Raw genomic sequence first — 18103 nt, 5'->3', positions numbered from 1 at the left:
AAAAAAAAAGAAAGTTCCCTGGTTCATTTCCTAAACCAGGCAACCCTGAAGACCTGAACTTTTTGGTGCATTTTTGTGTCAAGTGGTTTGGAACTAATCTCCGCTGAGCTATTTCTCATTAGGAATGGGCCTCTCAGTAGTTCATCTGTGTGTTGACTGCAAATAAGGAAAATGAAAGAGCTGACCATTTTCATTTGATGTTTCTGACACATGGACTCCGGGCAAACACCAGGGATTTTCAAATCTTGGTTATTTCAGACAGTGAAGTCCAGTTTTAATTCAGGGGCTGTTTACACAACAACGGTTTTAGAATGTAACGCAAAAGTATTTTTTTGTTTGTTTCAACCATAGACCGTATAAAGAGTGGACAGTATGTCCCCGCCATTTATCATTATACGGTTTTGAAGTCAAAATACCCCTGTCACAGGCGCCACTATTGTTGCAGTTGTGCAGCCAGAGATTCTGAGGGAATCTGAGTGGAGCTGGGTGACAAAAATAATATTTTTTTTTTCTTTCGAGAGTCTAATCACTTCTTGACTCTACCTCCCGACATATTTAACAATCCCCGAAAAAACTACACAAGAACAGCAGCTGTCAATCATCGATAAACATTACGTAAAACCTCGTTTTTAACCTCGTATAACTAATGAAAACAAAACTTTTCAGAAATGATACCTTCAAATCACCACAACAATCAGACATGAGAAACATTTCTACGAGGTGTATTCATTTTTTAAAGTTTGACCACAGCCCATCTGGAATGGCTGGAAAGCCGGATTTTTTAACCTATACTGCAGCCAGCCACCAGGGGGAGCAGTTTTTGTGGAGACCTCACTTCAAGCCGAGCAAGCAGACATCCATTTTTTTTATGGTTTGAACCTCTCGTTTACATGGAGACAGCGACCTAAAACAGAAAGTTTTAAAAACGGAGAGAGAATTTTTTTCTTTACATAATGGCATTTTTTACAGGTAAAATCTCAACACTAATTTTTAACTTAAAGTAAACAAAACTCAAATATGCTCTTCCATTAGTTAAAATGATTGAGTCTCATCATTTATAAACTGTTGCAGCAGTGAATGATTTTTTTAGGTGTATGGAAAAAAAATCAGGGCCTACTAATCACTGTAAGCTTCTAAGAGAACTGATATAAGGAAGTTTGTGTAAGGAAGTATGGCATTAGCTTAGGGGAAGAGATTACATCATGCAGCTCTTCTTTGTTCTGCTTTTATTTTAGGATTTTTCCTCTCTTGTGCGTGGTTGCTATTTTTACAAGTGCACCATGAAGAAAGTTTTCTCCAGTGATGTTGAAATAGAATAGAATAGAATAGAATAGAATAGAATAGAATAGAATAGAGTAGAATAGAAAAACTTTATCTGTCACGAGTGACAATATTTTAACTTTGATATGCTCATGTAAAAGTCATCATTATGAACAGGTAAAAAAATAATACACTCTGTTCAGACAGTCTTCAACAAACAAGGGGGGTTGGATATCAACAGCAGCATGTGTCTATTTGTGTTTCTATAAATTCATATAAAAAACATATTATTCTACTAGTGTATCATCCTAACTTTACTTACAAAGCCACCCCTGCACCCCTGAAATATTGAAAAAGTTGATCCATGTCTCTCTTCCCTTCTAGACCAAGGGGAAAAGGCAGATTTTAAAGAGGCATGAAGGACATGATTTCAGAAACTCTTATTTGAAGCCACAACATTCTGTTAAAAACATGGTGGAGAACAATTCTATGAAACCCTAACCCATCATGATGAATTTATATGTACGCAAATAGACTGGCATGCTTCATTGTACCCTCTCTGCACATGAGAACGATTCTTTTTCAACTTTTGATGTTTCTATTTTTGTCTATCCATGTCACTCTCTTGGTTGGCATTGTTTAAACAGTATAAACAGCATCAACTCCTTTTGTGTGTGTGTGTGTGTGTGTGTGTGTGTGTGTGTGTGTGTGTGTGTGTGTGTGTGTGTGTGTGTGTTCATACAAGCAGACCATCCATGATTTTTGGAGTGATGTGCATGTGTGAATAAAGCTTGTGGCAGTGCTGCAGTTCAAACCTTAAGACAAAGTGGAGGCTCACAGAACTTGGTACAAAGGTTGCTGGTTCTTTTCAAGGAAGAATTTCTGTGCAGCACAATTGCTGATGGACCACACACCGTACACACACACACACACACACACACACACACACACACACACACACACACACACACACACACACACACACACACACACACACACACACTCAGGACCCCCTGGGATTGTTTTAAACCAGTGGCAGCCCAGGTGCTGATGCATCGCTGTTGTAAGGCTGAGCAGTGATCTGGACAGAATCATCGCTGGTTGTTCAGCAGCACGGGGTGTAATTTATCTGTTGACTGATTAACTCTCAGGGTCCGTGAGGAAGTGCAGTTAAGGCTTTGAGATGAAAAAGTGCACACACTGATTCAAGGTTCGGGTTTAAGTAGGATCACAAATCACGTTTGCTTTGTAGAGTGAAGGTGTGATGAGTAACCCGGAGTATCTCCCTCTGTCTTTCCGCTCCAGTGATCAGAGTGCTCATCTGTTTTGAGATTCCTAATCTTAACTCTGAGTCATCGTCTTAAAAATACAAGGCAGTGGATATGCCCTATCATTGACCTGTAGAGAAGAGTGCAGCAGTTCAAAAGTTGTGGCCTCTCTTTCTTAAATGATGTGTTATCAGCTTGCATCCCATGCACTTTCTGTGTATAGCAGGAATCTGTTTTGGGCATCATTTTTTCACCAAATAGAGGTACATGCGTGTTCCACATATGAACATTTGCATGTTGTGTTATTATTATTTTTTTTTTAGGAAGGTACAGTTCTTCATCAAAGCTTAGCCCAGTCCTCAGCCTGGGAGTTCCTCAGCTGGGGGGCCTGGACTGAACCAAACAAAGAAATGACCTGGCCACAGTTCCTTCCTCTTGTTTATAAAGGCACAAATCACCAGCATTACTCAGCTTTCTCTTTTAATTCCTTCGTCTGAGCAGAGAGATTTATCCCTTGTGGATGTTGTTGTAAGTTACTGGCCCGGGCTCCTCCATGAAAGACCCGGACTGAACGAGTCGCCACACTTCTGAGCCATGTAAGGTGCTGAATGCACAAACATTACAGCTACGGTCCAAACATACCAAATACTACTTGAGTCATGAATTACAAGTAAACACATTTCTCAAAGATAAGAAATCTGTTGAAAGAAGTTTGATTTTTATTTTGCGATCATAATATTTTGAAGCATTTAATCAATATAAAGCCTGATGACAAACAGTGCGAGTCACTCCACTATGTTCAACTCTACCCAAACTTTAAACAATTCTTCCACTCATATTTGAGATCATTTATTTATGTTTTAAGGCCATTGTGAGACATTTATTTAGATGTTTAATAGCTTGTTTTCACACGGGTTGGATTTCATGGTGTTGCATGACAGTTGTTTCAGTAGGCCTCTGTATACCAGCTCTGAACTTTTATTTGACTTGTTAAAAGGTTGTTTGTCATTCTCATGGCACCCAAAAACATCAGACGGTCTGGTCCAGTGTCCACAAGTAGCCTGTGTAAGCCCACAGAACTTTCTACAAACACAAACAAGCTTTGTATCCTTTTTTGTCTCTGTCTTTTTGAAATTCACTTTGTGTATGACTCCTCACACTAAAGTTTAGAAACAGTGCCATTTGTTTGAGAGGATTTGATGAAGAGCCCTGTGTTTGTGTGTTTGCATGAATGAGCTGTGTAAAATGGCAACATGCTCCAGGTGTTGCATCTGCTTATTTACCTCCAGGTGTAAGTTAAACACAGTCATGCACTAACATTGATTAATTCCTGCAGTTGCAACAGCTGCAATACTGCAGAACAGACACGATGCAAAGTGCTTTGTACGGGTTATGTGTGTTAGTGTCTGTGTGTGCATGTGTATGTGTGTGTGAAAGAGATACAGGGAGAGAGACAGAGAAAGCTACCTGATTTATGCTTAAGATATATCATCATAGGAGATAGTATCTTACATGTCACAGCATGGGCCACTACAACTCATTACAAAACGATTTGTGAATGAAAAGAAAATGCTGAGATGGAAGCAGAAAGAGAGATTACCTAACTGTACTGCACCGGACTAAATTAGACTGTGCTGTACTGTATGTTGCTGTATCTGCAGCAGCTTTTGCTGAGTCAGAGAGAGTTCACTCAGCAGCAATGAGTGAGCTACAAGGATTGTGCTCACTGCTGCCACACCCTGGCAGACCGCACACAGGGTGAAGGATTGTCAGAGCAGTTGCAGGAAATGTTTGCTTCAATCACAAGCATCTGTCATGTGTCATATCTCCTTAAGTACCCTGCAGTGATTCAGCATTTGATTAATGGGTGTGTATTGTTTCTTCGAGCTGTGGGCTTGAGTTTTGGCCCCTGACTCTGTTTTATGCTATTATTAAGCTACAGATATGGCTTTGTCAGCAGGAAACAACCACCGTTCACTAACTCTCAGCAGATGTGCTCTGATTTGCCCTGTGTTTTTTTTCTTTTGGAAGACAGTTTCTTCTTTTGCTGACACATTTAGTCATTTCTCCATGACTTAGTTATTAGAGAGTCATTTCAAAGTAGAAGCTTGTAGTAAATCTTAAAAACATCCGGTATGATCTAAGCAGTGAATTGAAACTGGCACTTAACGCTTCAAAAAGTTAGTGGTATGATACTGAATCTCATGCCTGTGTTAATCGTATCATTACTACTCCAGAATCATAAACACAAGTCATATGTGTCACTGTTATTTAACTGTTTTCCACTCTCTCTTTTTCTCTTTCTGCACAGAAAAACTGTACAACTCAACTGGACGAGAGCTACGGAGGGCCCTTTTTTCCCTCAAGCAGATTTTTCAGGTAATTATGATTTCATTGTCTTTTTCTTCATGATTTAAAAACTGTTGCTTTTGGAACCACATGAAATATCCTCTACCAGGCTTTAAATGTGTCCATGCATGTACATGCATTAACATGCAGGACCTTTGTGCAGTTTGCTCACATGTGTCAGTGCCCACATGCATGCTCACACTTGGACACAGCATTGTTTTCATGAGGCAGAGTTGTGCTGCTGAGAGTCTGCCTTCGTGGCAGCTGTGGAGCATTCAGGTCTGGTCACAATTCACACACTGGGTTGGGCTGGGCTGGCCTGGCGGGCAGTCAGACACAGAGGGGGAGGGTTAACCAACAGTTAGATGGAAAAGAGAGCTACAGACGTCGATGGACACCCAGAATAGATCTGAATGCACTGCACTTCTTACAATATGTGTGACTTTGCAGGGTCTTAGACCAAGAATATTTAAAAATCTTCCTATTAAAAAGCCCATTGGGCAGGTCATCTGTATTTTTTCTACTGTAGAGGTGAGGTGTGTATGAGGCTTAAAGGACAAGGTCAGCTACGTGTGAGGATGCAGGTGGCTTTGCTATCAAGAAAAAAGTTGTGTGTGGAGTAAAACAAGAAACATAAGTTCATATGAACAGGCTGCAGGCAACTTGTTTATCCTTAAAGTAACAAAAACTGGAATTAGCACAAGAGATGAAGGGTTTATAGAATAGAACTTTATTGCCATTGTAACAAGTACAACAAAATTGAAGTCACAGCAGCAATCAAGAAAACAAAAGTAAGAAAGTGTATAGAAAGTGCAAAAAGGTCCATAAGAAAATAGATGATGACAGCTTGTCCATCATTCTCCAGTTCAGCCAGCCTCCACCTCCACAGGGTCCAGGACTGAGCTTCTTCAGTCATGCTCCATCTCTGTCTCCTGGATCCTGTCTGCTCACAGCAGGTGAAGCTCTTCCAGCGTGGCGTTGGTGTCTGATGTTAGCTCTGTTAGCCATGTCTGTGAATAGCATGATGCTACTCTGCTCTCTGGTATTCCCTCTGTTACTGGATTAGCACAGCTAGCTCATCCATCTTATTGGAGATAGATCTTACATTCCCAATAACGATGGCTGGAAGGACAGGTCCATGTCGTCACTTCTTAGCTCACACCTGAGAACCAGCACTTCGTCCTCACCTCCTTCTCCTCACTTTGTTGGAAGACATCAGGCCTTACACCAGTTAGCATTGACATGCTACAGGTTTCTAACAGCTGATTTCACATGTAAACAATGCAGCCATGGTTACATGTAGGATCTCCAGATAAACACAGGAGAAAAAGTAGTAAAAATAACACTGAAGCCACAAAAACTCTGGTGTCCATGACCAACAAATGAGCCATACAAAGTAATGATCCACTCCAAATACAAAGATTACGAAAAAGAGACGAAAAAATTACAAGAAACGGACAAAGAAGAGAGAGCTGCTGCAAAAGGCAGCCATAACCTACAGGGCAGTTTTTTATTTAATGACAGGACAAAACCATGGAATAAATGTTAATAATTTGAATAAGCAGTATCTTTTATGTCTCTGTCTACTGTTTGATGTTTAATGGCTTTTGAACTTTTCCTTTTCTCTTTGACCTCTCTTTAGGACGATAAGGACCTGGTGCATGAGTTTGTCGTAGCAGAGGGACTCACGTGTTTGATTAAAGTGGGAGCCGAAGCCGACCAGAACTACCAGAACTACATCCTCAGGGGTACGTCAACAGCAGAGCAGCAAAAACTCACACCACACTGATTTTTACTTTCTTCTTCCTTAACTTACAACTTGTGCTAATGGAGGATGTTATTAATCAGTCATGTAACACTTTTCTTTCCATAAACCTTTCCAAAACCACATGTGTTTACATACACCATGTTAATTGATGAAGCTGCCTGATGACCTCCTCACACTCACACAAAAAGAATATAAACACTCAAATGTGTGCCACGGATAATGTGGAAATTAGGCCAAGTTGAGCAGCTGGTTGATTTATCCATCCCACGTTGACGATGTGTCTGTTTGTGCTGAGGTCCACAAGGGTCCGGGGCAGCATGTTCAGGGATACTAACATGGCCAAGGGGTTCACTCAATTCAAGGTCACTACCGTTTAACGGCCTGCTGTGAGGGGGCAGGTCACACATGCTTAAGTGGCCAATAAAAGTTCTGGCAGGATATTGCACATCATAAACTAATTCCCCCTCTTCTGCTTCTTTCTCTCCCTCTCTGATTCTGATTTTCCTCATGTATTTCCTCATCCTTTATTAAAATTTGCAGCACTTCTGATAATTAACCCGAGCCAGCACGTCATGGTTTTGTTATTTTATTGCCTGTTTACTTGTAGTGCATAATATCAATGTTGACATCAACTTGGATCTAACTTTTTTGTTGAAAAAACATCTAAGTCTGCACAATCCAAATCTCTTTTGTTATTCCTTCATTAACCCATGCTAAGAGGAGTCACAGTGTACTTGACCCTCATAATTTGGGTCGACATTCCCATCTGAAGTTAACCCCCTTCATGTTTATTCAATTAGAGCCTGTTAACTGAGTGCCCTCTTGTTTTGCAGCCTTCTATTTGTGGACCTCTTCTTTAACTGAAAAAAAACTCAAAGAGCAAAGATCGGATGTCTGGGGCAAAGTACTGATGTTACCTCCCGGTTTTAAGCACGAACATGACCCCCACCTGGACTACCTCTGTAGGCTTTGGTCTTTAATGTGTGATGCTTCATCTAATCTCTGACTCAGAGAGATAATCACTGAAGGTAAAAGGTCCAAACAAGGCAAGAGGATGAGAATGACATGCTTTTGGAAACTTTAAAGTTCATTTAATGCCAGAGTTGTTAGTGTCACTGTGCTTTTAACAAATACAACATTTTTCTATTCTTTTTACCCCTTAATTTTATTGGTTTTCAAAGACCTCACAGAGAAATCTTGTCAAGCATCTTTGTCACAACAGTTTTGTGAGGCTCTCTTTATTCTTTTGCTAATTTATAGCCTCACCCATGCACTCTCTACAGTTTTCCCTCTACATTTCCATGAAAAACTAAACCAAACTACCACCCTCCCGAAAGCCCTTTTAACCTGTTTCAACTCCTGACCTAATTTTCTCTGGACCAGCTGAGGAAATGTGTGTGGAGCAGGTCACCCTCCCTCGTGAGCCATGTGTTGGAGAAGGCTAGTGGAGCATGTGCTGGAGCGCACATGCACATGTCAGAAATGTACACAGATCCAGACGCTTTACTGTTGATGACTTCCAAGCAGAGCTATGTCATAAGGATTCCCAGGAGGGGAGTTAATTCATTGCCTGAAGTGTTCACACGTGCAGAAAGATAAAGGAGGATAGACAGAGTGAGATCCTGTGATGGTAATTGCTTCAGCATCGCACATTGATCACTTTTAATGTGTGTTTCTTGCTGTTTTGTCTTCCAAGTTGAGGCCAGTTAGATAAAAAAAAAGAAAAAGTAGGAATGCGGTCTTGAACCCATCTGTCTGGTGTGCATTAAAAGCCTCCGACAAAACAATCTTGCTCTCTTTCATGAATAAAAATCAATCTTATGGTTCTTCTGTAGTTGAATAAGTCACACATGCACACAGTCTGCGTGCTTTTTTCACAAGAACAGGTTCCCAGTCAGAGCTCTCTGGAACATAGCCTTCATTGTAGAGCTCACCCACCAATCTACACCATCTCACTTTTTTGTTTTCCTCATATTTTCATCCGTCTTCCCAAAGCCCTGGAGGTGTCTGTGGCCAGTTAGTGCTCCCTCAGTGATGTGTGGATTTTGTGGGTCTGCCTGGCTAGGGTCAGGGCCCCACTATGGGCCCCTCACACCTGGCTCGGAGAGCTTCCAGGCCTGGGTTTAGCTCCTTGGAGGCGTGCTCTGTTGGCTCTGGGGGAAGCTTGTATGCCTTTATCACCCCATCAGTGAGAAAGGCTGTGAGGTCACTAATTTCAGAGGTGCCTGTGCCATCTGGTGCGCTTGTAGGCCTCAAACCCAGCCTGCCAAGGTGCTGCAAACACACAGGAGCCAAAAAGGTAATGAAGGGATCATTAGGGATTTTCATTCTGGAGTTTGAAGTAAGCACTTACATGATGTTGGTTTCACAGCTGAGATGAACACAGGCGGTGTTCAACTCAACACAGAACAGGAAGGGTCTTCTAAAAACGTTTCCAATCTTAACACTTTGGTTGATGAAGTGAACTGATGAGAGAGGATTTCATACTCTGTTTATGTAATTGAAACTTTTTCAAAATGGATGGGCTTCACATGGATGTAAGCATACAGTCAATAGTTTTCTTACCTCTGAACATGAATTTCAAGATTTGCACACATTTCTTAAAGAATACATTTTTTGAGCTCTAATCTGCAAATGCACCTAAAGAAATCTTTAAGAAGCTGGTGTTTTTGTACTGGTAGCATGGCTCTGCTTCTACCTGTGACAGTCTGTCTGTCTAAGCCTTGATCCAGACTACACTATCACAACAGCTATTACAGCAAATTACAGCAAATACCACAAAATGAAAGGGAGATATTCATGACTCCAGAGTTTTACACCCAGTGCTGTCAGCAGGACATATGATGTTTCCTCTGTTTTTTTTCTTTATTGACACCTATTTGAATGATTGCGTGTAGTGCTACCAGAAGGTTAACAGTTTTCTTTTCAATTACCTCCATGGTTTTCATTACAGCTATTTCTGGGTCGCCATAACATGCTTGATACATCACTGATGGCTTTTGGTCTTCTGACCTTTTATCTCGCCGTACCATTAGGTCAGATGATTGGTTACTGAAGACTTTTCTTTACGAGTGTTTACCCATTAACTAAACCACACTTTGCTTAGATCACCCTGCTAAACATTGACATGCTAGCAGCATAGTAACAAATAAATACAAATGTCCTGTCTTGCAGACACAAGTATCTTGCCTTTGGATATTTTATTTTAAATATTTTGAGTCCATGTTGAGATGTCTTCTGAGACGTGTGAATATAACTTACCAGTGCTGATGAAGATTAACTGTTAATATTATGTTGCATAGTGTGTGATTGTTTCACTTATTTTTGTCGCTCTCTTTAGAACTAGTGCTGCGCTCCATTCTCGGAACTTGGAGATCGGGTATGACGTCATCCGAGTTAAGCATTTCAGTTGCCAAGTGGGAAAAACTTGCCATAACAGCAGTATTTCTGTATAAAAACATCCAATAAAACTATATACACAGTTGGTTGGTGTGGGTGTTTCAACTTACAAGTTGTAGCATTGTGGGTAATTTGTTAATTTTCTGATATTGGAGTACACATGCTGTGAAACACTACAGGTGTGTGTCTAGGTCCACTTTCATTTATTAATGCTGTATCACTGAACTTTCTATCATTTTGAATTAAAGGAAATAAAAACACGTTTTTTAGAGCAGCGTGCCAGTGTTGATATCACAGCCTTGGCTAAATAAAAGCAACCTGTGCACAAGGTCAAACAAGTTTCTGAACCAAACTCAAAACTTTTTTTCCCGTGGTCAGGAAAAGATCCCACCGGTGCTTATTATCATGAGCAAAACATGGAGAAGCGCTGGAAGAACAAATGACACATTTTTTCCTGGACTATCCTTCACTTGTATTTACAGAACCAACAAAAGTAACAACTGTGTTTAATTGGTAACTGTAAAATGGGAGCAGCAGTGAGCGGGCAGATCAAAGACCAACCAATTACAGTCGACTTGAAGCAATTACTCTCCACTTTGAAACGCTCACTGTTGACATTCCTCAACATAAGCTTTGTTTTTAGCAACACTTTCTCTGTTTGCACTTTTTAAAGGCCATGCCATGCTGGTGCCCGCATGCTTTTGTTTACAAAACACTTGCCATCTCTAAGCCTTGGTGGAATCGAATTGAAAGTGAAGCTTGTATTTTTGATCCATAGAAACTTAGAGGAACTCCCCTTATTTCACCTTTTGAGTTTTGGATTCAGCTGAGGAAAACATATTCTTTAACTAAACATAAATTATCTTTATTCCCCAAAGGCCATATCTCACCACATGCTGTATTTTATTGTATATACACAGACTTACATGCTGTAAGTTATACTTGTGAATTTATAGGCAGCACAGAAATGGGAGTTGCGCTGTAAACGGTCCAAAAGTATTACTGTATCAAATAAGTCACGCCTATATTTCATTTCATGCTTTTATCGCATCCATTCTTTGTCTTTCTCTCGATCTTTTTATCCCCTTCTCTGTTCTGCTGCTACCTTTTTGGGATCCTCTGTTTTCAATGCCACGGTAGTTATAATTCTTTAAGTTAAAGCACCTTGACTTCCTGGTATCCAGAGGAGGGGGTTTCTCTGAGGGCCTGAAAGGGAGATGTGCTTTAGTTGAGTGTTTCATTGCCTTTTAAACTGTCTGCTGGAGCACTGGCCTTCAAACAAACCTGAGTGAAGCTTTTAGTCTCGCACACAGCAGCAGCTTTTGTCTGCAAGTGCACCTGAAACACGAGACCCTGTTGTTGAAGTTCTTATTGGTCTCTCTGTCTGTAGTGGTATTACTTTTTTTTGGTTGATGATCAGCCAGGCAGACGTGGAGTGGCACATTTAGACTGGGAGACTTTTCTTTGAATAATTATACAATCACTGCAAATGCCTTCTGTCCCAGTCCTCTGATGTTAAAAAGATTTTTGAATGGATCACTGTCTCTGTAATAATCTTATGTCACTTTTTCCCCTTATGCCATTACATGCTAGACTGATATTTTATTTCCTTAGATTTAAATCAGGATCATTGTTTTGGGGTAATACTCTGACCCAGGCTCTCTAAGTATTTAACAGAGCGTGACTGAATTCTCCTCTTGCTGCTCTGGCCGTTTAAGCCGAGCATTAAGTGAAAACCCAGACATAGTTGGGTTAACAGCCTTGTTGGAAGCTCTTGTTGGAAACAGTGCGTATTGTGTTGTCTGGCTGTGTTATAGGTCGTCAGTTCTGGAGTGAGGGGAAACCTTTACTACGGCCCATCGTCTGGGTAAACATTTCCATTCTGTCTGGGGCTGGGTCAAGAGGCTGTGTGCTAATGCATCAGTGCATGTGCTCCTTTTTGTAGCAGTGAACATGTTCTTGTTTATGTAATCAAGAAAGAATTATACATAGGAAAAGTTGAACAAATGTTCAGGTTAATCCTCCAGGATGAAGGAAATTTGAGAGGGAAAACACAGGAACTGCTGACACACACTTGTGGACAAGCGCTGTTTGGAGTGTGAAGGAGATCTCGAGGAATGCCCGTGTCACACCAACAGAAACTTGAACTTCTGGTTTGTAATGAGATCTCATGGGAACACCTGCATGTTTTCCACTCGATCCTGTGCAAGTCTGAGAGCCAGTGTCAGCTCTCTCCACCCTGGTGTAAAGATTTTTAATCTGAAAAACACTCAGTCATTTCCCAACACACACACATTAACACCTTTTCCCCACATTTGAAAGTTCATTCACACTTCTGTTTAAACGTGCAGGTTATAATCTGAAGTCTGCCGAACTGGTTTGTTTTTGTTTTGCTGACTTCATTACAAATGTGCTAGTTAACTCCCACCCGTAAACCAAGAGCCCTCTGAAAAATGCCAAAAATTACATTCATTACTTACGTGGTTTGGTTCTTGTTAAAGCCAGTTATATTTTGGAAAAGCCAATAATATTTTCATGTGCAATTTGAGGTCTGAGACACTTTTCCAGCATGACAGAAATGACTTCATTTGGTCGCAGGAAGTTTGGGAAATGAGTGCTACACATGGTTTCAGCTCAGCTCTCTTTACTTTGCTGGCAACACTCTGTCGTTGCCTGCAGCTTGGCCTCTCCGCCTCGTCGCTGTTAAATTAAAGTAACTGACATACTTGTTGCTGTGCTGAAACATACACAACTGTGTGCTCCACGAGCTGTTTTAAGTGGTTACACCACCTGCCGTTTTAACATTTTTTACCCACAGGTTAACTATCGAAGGTCTGAAGTGAAAATAAATGTCCAGCCAACCTTTGACTGATTATAAAAACAATATGAGTTGTCATGTTTTGGCTTTGTTCTACCCGGATACATCCCACCCCGTCTCCTCCCTATGTCAGAATGTGCAGACCCCCTCAGACCCTTTCTGGTCCCCATCACAAGAGCTCACCGCTTGCATCTGAACCCAATTCAACCCCACCTGGCTGACCTATATTTTGCTCCTTTTTCTCCTCCTGTCATCTGTTGAAGTTTTCAGGCTTTGGAAACCCACTGGCAGCAGAATTACAACCCTGCTCTGCAGCTTTGTTTAACTGTAGCAGAGTTCAGTATACAAGCCAATTATATTATAAGATTGTTTGATTTGGTTCATTTCTCAAGCTCTCATGTTGTCATCCCTGACCTTGCTGTCTAAGATACATAAACTATGATTTGGAGAAAAAATAAATCCTTTGCAGTTGTGCAGCACTCGGGTTGATGGACTGAAATCCTGAGTGTTGGAGCTGGTTTCACAGCTGACTCCTGTGAGCTGACTGTTCTGTCGGACTGAATTCAGCATATGGCTGGCCAGACCTAGAGCGGATCACACCACTACTCTCTCAAGAGCAGTAAGAATTTACCGCAGCTCACCTTTCAGCTTGCTTTACAAGTGGATGTGTGTCATGCAGTAGCTTTTCTCCAGTCTTCCCTGCCAACGTGTTGGGCTTTACTTGTTTTTTCTTCACCCTACACTGATGATTTTCTGAACTAGATCTAATTTCTAACCCACCTTTTTGTTTAAGAGAAATAGGAAAGGGAAAAAGAAGTTTAGCTTTGAAAACCTCATTTATAGTTTTTGTCCTTCCAGTGTCTTAATCTTCACGGCTCACTGTACTCTTCTCTGCACTGCTTAGTTCATTGGGTCTGCAGCGCCCCATTCAGAGCTTCATCAGCCAAATACTGGAGAGCCTGCCCCCACCTTACTTCATGCTATTGTTCCATGAGCTCTGTTTGTTTGTCTGCAGGGAGTTTATTTGGGCTTAGGCCCATAGTAAACTGTGTCAAATACTGGCAGACGTATCTCAGGAGCGAAAAGGGGAGCATCCCCCTGTTGTTTTACTGTATGGGGCTAAATGTAAGCCTGGCAGCTGTTTTGCTGAATTAGTCTGACATAGGCAGTTTGTCTGGCTCTAATGGGCGAGGTGATTAGCTGAATTACAAATGGAAAGTTACTTAGAAACAAGTCTTTTCAGTTCACATGGCAAAGGCTCTTTAAAGGCTTGATTGAGTCTTTTTATAGCAGACAGACTGCAGTAATGATATATGTCAGTTCTGAAAAGTACTCTGTCTGCTCTTAATGTGTGGAGACATAAACACGTTGACACAGATTATTAGTATAAGATCTCACAAAGATTTATTTATGCAGCTAAAAACATGGTCCCTCTAAGATGATGGTCAGAAGTGCATCCATGACATAGGTTCATATCAGCCTTCTTACAGGATAAGTTAACCTTTGCTGAACAGTATTAAGTATGATTAACTGTCAAGTCAAAGATTAGCCTGCTTTTTGTAATGACGTAACTGTATTTACACTCTTGCTGTTATCATTACTTTAAGATACTTTTTAGTGGTTTTCTACTTAGAGGTGCACTCAGCAGCTCTGTTGCTGTTCCCTGGATTGCAGGACAGGATGTTGCTCCACTTTCCTATCAGAGATGTTTGGGGCCAGTAGCTCCTCAGGCTGCTCTTACATCCGTGCCTGGTAACTGTCATTATTCGCCACTTTAAAGACCAGACATAGATGGAAGCTAATGTCTTTGCCACAGTGCTAACAGCAGGAGGGGAAACATGCCAGACTTCTTTAGGTGGAGTGAGAGAAATGTTGTGTGTAATCAGGTTTTATCAGGTCTCACTTTTTTAAAGAGTCAGAAGTGAGTGTTTAACACTACTGGGTAATAATCGGGTGTGTGGCCTACAGTTAAGGATACCATTATCATATATAAAACTCTGAAAAATGAACTTTTAGAACAACACTGACTAAAGGTCGACTTGGGAGTAGATCCATAGTAAAAAAAAAAAGTATGAAATATTCAATTTCACAATGAAATATTTTTGTCTTTTTTTCATTTTCTGATTGTTTTCTGTACTTACCAGTTTTATACAAACCCAACCCCTGCCATATTCTGTCATATGCTAAATGGATATAAAGAAATCACTCTATCTGTTGCAATCTATCGTGAAAACTAGGGATAGACCGATTATCTGCCAGGCCAATTATCAGGGCCAATATTTGGCATTTTGAGGCATATCGGCATCGGCCTTTTTTCAATCCAACAGCCGATAAGAAACTGCAGTGTTCAGGCTCTGATGCAGCTGCTCTGCTGTCTACAGCCACTACTCAGTCCCCACAGTGTCCCACCCACAGTACCATCTGATTGGTTACAAGCAGAGTCATGGCTTGGGAAACATCCAATCAGCAGTGCAGTTATTACAGTTATTACAGTTACATTGAAATTTTGGAAAACTTTATTTACTGTTGAAAACTTTAGCTACTTTTTTTTTAAGTTTTAATTTAACTTAAAGATTTTGCTTAAAGGTATTTAAATAAAGTTAAGTGTTGGAGTTTGTATTGTTCAAAATTTTGACACCAATATTTGCACTTTGACTGCAAATTAATATCAGCCTCAAATATCGGTTATCTGCCTCCTTAACTACAAATAATCAGTATAAGCATTGGCCTTGGAAAAATCCATATCGGTCTATCTCTAGTGAAAACCAACCAATCAGAAATCAAGGGTGTGTCTATTTTAATTAAAAGTAAAATATGATTTTGAAAAAAAAAAGATTTAAAAAAAGCCTGTGTAGATTATTAATACCAATTTTGATGGAAAGTCAGGTGGTTTTTCAAGCTGTTATGTTAGATGAATTGTTACATATCAGTGTAATATCACATCCCTTAAAGAGGCCCCGGGACATGAAAAGGTCTTTTATATTTAAAAGATAATTTAACTTTGGTAATTGGTAATTAATTGTGGATACAACATATTTGTAATGTTGCCCTGAAAATGTAAATCAAAGACAGGTTTAAAAAGATAAAGATTTAAAGTCGGATGAAATCATTCTGTGATGACTCACTATGAAAACTGGATGCCAGTCGAGAATATGCGGGAAACAGTCATGACTGTTTTTACCCGTATATTCCCCGAATACAGTATAGACACACACACGCTTTTGAAATATAAACAGTTTACTTTAATTACAGTGACATACCTGCACAAGAATCTACATTAAAAAAAAAGCTTTTTCTGGACTTTGCAGTGAAACATATCCAGTTTACGACGGCACAGGGAGGCACACTTCAGACCTGGGTGCAGCTCCCAGCTAATGCAGACCATAATAAGATAAGAGGCACTAAGTTGCACTGTGAGGGATGGAGATTTGGCTCCGGTCCCAAAGTCGTGGTAAAATAAATGTTGTACGCTGACAGACAGTTTGGCTGACCCAGTTTTGATAAATTCCAAAATGTTAAATGAAACCAAAGGGGCAGGGTGGTGAGGGGAGGAGGAGTGAACAGTTTTGTGGAGGTGGAAGCTGTTGAGTTTATGTCTTGCATCTTGATTGATAAAAAAGTCTTTTTTGGTTTTGTTTTTAAGTCTGCTGGCTCGTGCTGGTGCTGCCACCCAGACCTCAGAGTGCTTCTCACCTCAGTCGTGGTCAGGGAGCTGCCCTTCCTGAACATTCCTGGGGCTGTGGAAGATAATTGCTGCGGTTTATGAGAGGGAGAGGCCCCGAGGAAATACTTCCACCAGACCTTAAGGTTTCACTTCTCAGAGTTCTGGTTCAGACACAGGAACAGGGTCTGTCTCTTCCTCACTACAGATTCAAATCGTCATTCTACACTTTAGCCAAAAACATGACTGAAGTATTGAAGGAAATGGAGTGTGAGAGGTCTGTATAGATGCCAGGCTGCTCATTGAACACTTCCAAGTCTCTTTTTACTTTCTTTCTCAGCTATCGTTTCCCACAATGGCTTACATTTAAATTCTAATCACTGTGCTTTGAAGGAAGCTCATTGTCTGCCAGCATCTCATTACGTGACATACATGCAGAGGGACTCAGCAGTGTTATTGTTACACTTTGTGTGCAGTACCCAAGAGCTGCTCATGATTACTCGAATGGAGGCCCATGTTTTTGGCCCTAGATCAGTGACAGACTCGGTTCTCACATGCTCTTTATATTAACTCTCTTCTTGAGTCATTGATGACTGTTGTGGAGATTCAGATAAAACCTCAGGTCATGGCCCCACAGTCGCAGTTGTGCACAAAGATACTGCAAGGCTAGGAAATGCACTGCAGTGTGATGATTTGATCACGCTTTCAAAGCTTGAAGTAGTTTTTTTTTCCATTTCTGGGACAGTTTCATGACTTATTTAATCACAAGTGTGTGGAAATCCTTTTGAAGCTCACAAAGGTGATTGCTTTGAGAGTTATTAGATGTTTCCTTTCAACAGTATCTGATCAGACTCTAACCATCACACGTTCCCATAATAGAAAGTCAGCTACAGCTTTGTTTTACATCACTGTTATCAGGGTGACTGCAGTCCATGTGGTTTCTGGTATTCAGTTAAATAGTATGTAAATGGCAGCTAGCATTGAATAATCCCATGAAGCAGCATTTTTAATGAATCTGGCGTGGCTCATGTGGTTGAACATCATATAATGCCTGTCCTAACTGCTTTCTAAATTAAATTCACACATGATATAGATGTGTGTTTTTGTTTTTTTTTGAGGTTATTTTACTTGGCAGTATGTTGAAATGAAAAAAAGCCTCCCATAACCTGTCAGTACTGTCCTTATATAATGCCTTATGATAACATGTCAGGATGATCTCGAAGTCCGCTCATTTTGCGGTTGACTTTTGGGAACCATCAGGGACGTCTGATCTGTCAGCAGCTGAACATTCAGGTTTGTAACGACACTTTTAAAAGCCTCATTAAGGGCACCTATCTTTTTACGCCAGTGTTTTCAATGGACATTCCTGAAAACCTCATGAGGGGAGATACTGTACACAGGTGCACGCACCAGATAAAAGATTGTGGGTCAAACATCGGCTACCAATCTGAAAACAAGTGTACAGCTCATTACTCATCCAAACAGAGTCAAAGTATAAAAAGAGTTAGTGTGAAGAGTTATTTTAGTGGATTCTTACACACCGGTTTGATATGTTTTCAAAGAATATGCCATAGGGATCC

The 18103-nt window shown here is 40.6% G+C and overlaps 1 protein-coding gene across 2 annotated transcripts in view; it reads left to right on the top strand.

Moving 5' to 3' along the window:
* fhod3b (formin homology 2 domain containing 3b) overlaps positions 1–18103 on the top strand; it is a 98707-nt gene that overhangs the window by 53195 nt on the left and 27409 nt on the right. For both annotated transcript variants that reach the window (XM_074684260.1, XM_074684261.1), the window contains exons 4-5: positions 4840–4907; positions 6520–6625. In XM_074684260.1, the coding sequence (XP_074540361.1) occupies positions 4840–4907; positions 6520–6625 (174 nt within the window). The remainder of the gene's footprint in view (positions 1–4839; positions 4908–6519; positions 6626–18103) is intronic.

The sequence above is a fragment of the Halichoeres trimaculatus genome, unplaced genomic scaffold (genome assembly GCF_033239565.1).
Source record: "Halichoeres trimaculatus isolate MK-OKI-2021-1 unplaced genomic scaffold, fHalTri1.1 fHalTri1_scaffold_12, whole genome shotgun sequence".
Classification (NCBI taxonomy): Eukaryota; Metazoa; Chordata; class Actinopteri; order Labriformes; family Labridae; genus Halichoeres; species Halichoeres trimaculatus.
This window is presented reverse-complemented; position numbering and strand designations above follow the sequence as displayed.